At 36.0% G+C, this 6,000-nt stretch overlaps 1 protein-coding gene across 1 annotated transcript in view; it reads right to left on the bottom strand.

The window, feature by feature from the left end:
• Positions 1-950: 950 nt before the first annotated feature.
• Positions 951-6,000, bottom strand: part of LOC124162712 (tetraspanin-2A) — a 147,163-nt gene continuing 142,113 nt past the window's right edge. Inside the window, exons 4-5 of the mRNA XM_046539322.1 lie at positions 4,509-4,694; positions 951-1,812 (exon numbers count right to left, since the gene is read on the bottom strand). Of these exons, the coding sequence (XP_046395278.1) occupies positions 1,735-1,812; positions 4,509-4,694 (264 nt within the window). The 3' untranslated portion in view covers positions 951-1,734. The remainder of the gene's footprint in view (positions 1,813-4,508; positions 4,695-6,000) is intronic.

Below are 6,000 nucleotides of genomic sequence, written 5' to 3'. Positions count from 1 at the left end.
CTTTTTTTTTCTTAACCATTTTTTGGTTTATTATTCATCAAATGTCATAAAATGATAAAATGCTATCAATTGTCAAATTTTTATCTATTATTATGTTAAAATACCTTATTAAATGACATATTTATGTTTTCATGTCTCGATTTGATTCAACTTGATAAACCGAAACTGAATCACCTACGCAAATATGCTATTTATTTACGTTTATAAGTAATTCAATAATAATTAATATGTTATCAACTGCCTTGTGTATGTACTTTGCTCACCACTAATGCACAATTTGTGCTCTTAGGGGTATTGTACCCAGAGAAAATAAATGTTATTATTATTACGATGAAAGCGCCAGAGTGTCAGTGAAAGAAATGGAAAGAACTGTGTAGAAGCATGAAGAAAATGGCAACATCAAACCGTATTTAAAGACAGTTTCGTATCTAAATATACCTTCTGTCAAGAAAAATGCATGACAAGAAATGGATGTAAAAAGTGAAAAGTTAATATTGATAACGTTAAATTCATTCTGAGTTAAAACAAGCTTAAGTATAGTGTATAACTTTAAATACATTTAAAAAGTTAACAATGACGAAGCAATACCCGTGATGATTTTCAACTATTCTAAATGATGAAACACTATTTAGTATTCAGTCCTTTAGCCAATACAAAACCTACTTCAAGTGTGATGAGAATCAAAAACTAGTTTATTAAATATAATTGCTGAAATGCTCTGAGGCATAAACACACACACAATGCACCTCTTATTTTCTGATTGCGTAAGTAGTACTCCTTATTTCCAAGAAGATAGCTTAGTACCCCTCATTTCTAAGAAGCTGGATTCCTATTGTACCTCCAAAAGGCTTTACTATGCGCTTTTTTCGCAGTGCCCTTGCCCTGTGCAGGGGAAATTTGAGTTATCGATGTGGTGGTTGAAGATCAAATCACTACTCACAATTTTATTAATATATTTATTTATATTGTATCTCTTACAAATATGAAAATCTTATAATAACATCTAGGAATTGCTTTCACTATTAAAAATGGGAATTGCATTCAATAACTGCCGTTAAACTGGCTGATTGTTCGTAAAAAAATGGTCATGAAATTGATACTAAATTATAACCATCTGATTTCCTTTATTATTTCAAAAGATAATCCTCACGGTAATATTTAGTTTTTATATTATTATTTTTGAGTTTTTTTTCTTACGTAGTTAAATAAACCTATAAAATGTCGATAAAAGTAACACAAAATGTGTGGAGCTTGCTAGTGGAAGTCAGCTCATTGATCTCAGATTACTTCAATCGCTACATTTTAGATTGTCATCTTCATTTTGAAATACATCTAAATTTATAAATTGCGGGTAACTGACTAAATATTCTCAAACACTTTCATGAAATTTGACTCTATATGGAATCTTCTCATTTGCTTTTTCACATAATACTAATCATTAATAATTTTTATCCATGACTAATTTTTCATTTCTGTTGAATTTTTCAATTAATTTAACCCAGAATATGTTGTAAAACGTAGATGAATGAGGCCCTCTACAGCTGCAGTTCTCTTGCAGGAAATCCGTTTCAACACGGCCCTCTGGGCGCCGTGAAATTTTAGAAAGGCTTTCCCTAGTCGACTAGGCTGGAGGGTTACTAGGGAAGAGGAGAGAACGTGCAGTTGGCTTTGCAGTAATGAGAAAAGTCTTTATTGTGATAGGCGTCACTTTTGCCTTGTCTTATGCAGACCACCTCACTGTCCATGCTTGTAGACTTTCTCTTCTTTCTTCAGGGTTTGGACCATGATTAGAGACAGCACTATTGACACCGTCTGCGGAAAGTAAAAAAATCATACTTTTAAAACTTAATCCTCTAAAGCATTGCATTGAACAAATAACTTCATACGCAGTCACGCGCAAGGGTGCAAAAGATGAAATTCGTCGCGAAAAAAAAATCATTTGACTTAGCCGGGATTTGGACCCGGATCTGCTGATTGCCGGTCAGTTATGCTACCAGTGGCGAATTTCATCTTCTGTGTATATGGCTTAAATCTCCCTTTATTATTCGACTCAACGATTTAAGGCGCATAACGTTTCATGCAGGAAGAAGTAAAAATAATATTAAAGTATAAAAAATAACATTTTAATGTAGAATGAGTTTTATTAAAAATAAGAAAATAAAGGCCTACGGCCACTTAAATCAACGAAATTTTAAAATTTGATTGATGATAAAGTTAAAATAAGTTTAAGAAGAACATTTCAGTTATCAAAAAAGAAAAAACTTAATTCGCATGCAATTTTATATTAGCTTTCGCTTGGAGGAAAGTCTGATGTACAAAGACCAGCAAGTTATAATTTTATGATCTTACCTGCGCACCACCTGCCAAGGACAAATCAGAAAGCGGGTATAATATAATGTGGTAAAAAATGAGAAACCCGTGTTATTGCAAGTACGGCGATGATTCAAACATTTAAGCAAATAACCATTATATCGTAGATGTATATCTATGCACCACCATACTCATAAGAGTAGCGAATCGTCAGAATTTTCGTAGTATGATTTTAATTTGTCGTTATGATCGGTGGATTAGATCAAAGCAATTTTTTGTACGTCATGCTTGTTTATCACTCTAAAGTAATAGAAATATTTGAATTAATCTGAATATGCTGGGAAATTGATTGTTCCAGTTAAACGCTAAATTCAGATACAAAGCATGGATTATTGACATTCATAAAATTGGAAATCGCAATATTTCCATTGAATTTTATTTTGACACTACACGTTTCGTTTTCACAAACAACATTTTCAAATGTAACATGAGTCTTATCAGTCCTTCCTTAAATAGGTCTTGGTGCTTAGGTATGGTAGAGGATGGGGTTTGGATTTCGTGAAGTGGGGATATTGCGGTTTCTCGTCACCCAAACCCCATCCTGCAACTTACTCCCTACCTTCAAGCACCAAGACCTATTTAAGGAAGAAATCTTAGGACTTATGTTACACTTGATAATGTTGTTTTTGACCACGAAACGCGTAGTGTCAAAATATAACTCAGTGGAAATATTGCAATGCCCAATTTTAATAATATTAAAAATTTCCACCACATCGTGCCTCACATCATACAAGATATGGATTATTGAGGCTACATTCGTTGATAAACGATTTCGATCGTGGTAAGGATACTATTTCTAGGTACACTACGCCATAAAATATAAAATTACCGCTGAAACAGTTTACCGAAGCCGTTGTCCCCCCAAAATGATGTTACGCGGCCGAAACCCGAAGAGTTTACGGTAATTATCTAACCGCAGAAGCCTCCGTACCAAGGACTGTTAAATATCTAAAACTTACTTATCCGCGCATATCGGACCTCTCAAGTGAAGTCTCTCTAATATTACCACCAAATCCCGTTCTAATTTTGCTAGATGATAGGAAATGAATATCCATGAGATGTATTTTTTGTTTCATCCGCCAACGTTAAATACTATTGGAGATATTAGCTACGGAAATTACCAGGAAACGCCAAATTGTATGCGACCAGCTGCGTAACAATAGCCTCTTAATGCCTGGTTACACGGTACATTAACATGTTCGAGTTAATTTCTGTTTGCATGAATGACTTTTTTTCGACCGGAACGGAACATGTACGAATGCATGAACAAAATTAGAACATGTTGTATTTTCCGTTCATACATTCGCACAAGTTTGGTGGTTACACGGTGTATTTTCGTGTCCACTCACGCGTTCATACATTTAGATATTAACTTGTACGTGTTAATGTATCGTGTAACCAGGATTTTATAGTCAGTTGCTACGATGAAGAACACTGATAGTGTAAAGTCGCTATGCGGGTTGCATTTTAAGGCGTTTTCCTGGCAAGTACATTCCGTCGCAAAAATCTCGGAAAGCATTGAGCGTCGGCGGCGGAAACAAAAATTACACCTCATTTCCTATCACCTAGCAAAATTTAAAGGCGATCTGGTGGTGAAACTTGTGGGACTTCCCTTGTCAGACGCATAATCGTTGAGAGGTGTTTCATACCATCAAGGCGCATGAAGTAATGATGGCTGAAATCGAAAATAGCTTATTAATGTTTTTTTTTACAAAATCCCATTAATGTTTATTTTGAGTAGGTACGGAATTAGAGACTTTACACAATTGTTGTAAAAACATTAGCGCATATTTTAAATAAAACCGTTTTTCATAGGTTACTTTTTTAAACAAACGACATGGCCTCAAATTTGAACGAATTTCGCACAAATTGCCCGCATTGAATTTTTTTCGTGATTCAGCAAGTTAAAGCTAATGCCACACCTTTTTTTTGTAATTTGATGGAAACAAAAATTTACGATATTATTGATCAGTTTGTTTTTGTTAATTCTCGTCAACTTTCTAGTCTTTGTTGTAGCATTCTTGGCCGATGCGATACAAAATGTCGGACCTCTTATTCGATTTCATCCCACTGTGCGCCGCCTCGCCTTAAAATATAAAGATTCGCCCATGTGTGTGTATCTGCTATTCTCGACTCACCTGCACGAGAGCAAGCAGCATGCACAGGCCGCTCGTCCATCCAGACTTGTCTTCGACGAACCAGGTGAACTCCTCGACGCAGCCGTAGAAGAAGGCGTTACCGGTGACTGTGTCTCGACACTCGGGAGGCAGTGGCTGCTCCAGCAGAATGTAGTCATTCGGGCCGTCAGCTCCGCAGCAACCAACCTGTAATCACATGCCAATGTCACGAAGAGTTAATAGTCTGTCAAACCGCAGTAAAATTTATAAAAATACCCTGTTAAAATATTTTTCATACACACTACATGTACACTTCATGTAATATTTATAAGAGCGCAAAAACCGAATAAACTGATTAAAATTAAAATTTTTGGTAAAATTTGGGGGGGGGGCATGCATGACCCCTATAACCCCCCAGCCGTAAATCCATCACTGTTCAGAACAACCTCTATAACAACCCTGCTTTACTCTGCAGCCCAATGAAGGACCATTATTCTCACCGCCACCGAATAAACATCACTACAGTCAGTGGCGTAGCCAGGAATTTCATTCGGGGGCACACTCCAAAACCAGGGAGAAAAATTTTTTAAAAACAGGGTGTAATGTAGAGGGTCTGAAAATAATTTTAACACTATTCATAATCGAAAAAGCTTCATTTGTTGAAGAAATATTTCGTAAATTCATGATTTTTCAATATTTTTTCTTTTATGAAGGAAAATAATTGTGTTCTTATATTTCTGGGGGGGGGGGTCCGGACTCCTCACTGACTACGACACTGACTATAGCCTGTACAAACACGAAAGGCGGTAAAGAGATCACCTCTCGAGAGCCCAACACAAGCCGTATACCATAGGTCCATCAAAAAGTGGCCGGGGTCTGGTCGACCACATGCTATAATGAGTCACAAATTGCTACCCATTCTGAAAAATTATCAAATAAAATGAAGCGTAATTTGCAAATTTTTTATTGCAATTTTGATATCAAAGTGACGAGTTAAAAAAACAAAATACAATATTTTGAAAGCACTAAATGTTACATGGCTAATTGAAATAACGCCGACGTGTATAGACTTTTTTTTCACGAAATCGCACATTCAATAAAAACTCTAATAAAAATTGCAAATTACGTTTAGTTTCATGTGATAATTTTTCAGATTGGAGTGCCTCAGTGCGATTCGTGACTCATTATAGCACACTCGGTCATCTGGACCCTGGCTGTTACTTGGCGGACCTAGGATATGCGGCTAGTGCTGGGTTCTCGAGCGATGCCTTAATCTCATACCCACCTTCCGTGTTTGGACAGACTAGTGGTGGCGGTGAGGATAATGGTCCTTAATTGGGTAGTACATTAAAGCAGGGTTGTTATAAGGGGTTGTTCTGTACAGTGGCTGATTTAAGGGGGATCATGACCCCCCAAATTTTATGAAATATTTTTAATTTTTATCAGTTAAATGGTTTTTATATTCTTGTAAATGATTATAGGAATTGTATATCCTGATGAAAACTATTTAAAA

Source organism: Ischnura elegans, chromosome 7 (assembly GCF_921293095.1).
Source record: "Ischnura elegans chromosome 7, ioIscEleg1.1, whole genome shotgun sequence".
Lineage (NCBI taxonomy): Eukaryota > Metazoa > Arthropoda > Insecta > Odonata > Coenagrionidae > Ischnura > Ischnura elegans.
The sequence above is the reverse complement of the archived record's forward strand: the minus strand, read 5'-3'. Positions and strand labels throughout refer to the sequence as shown.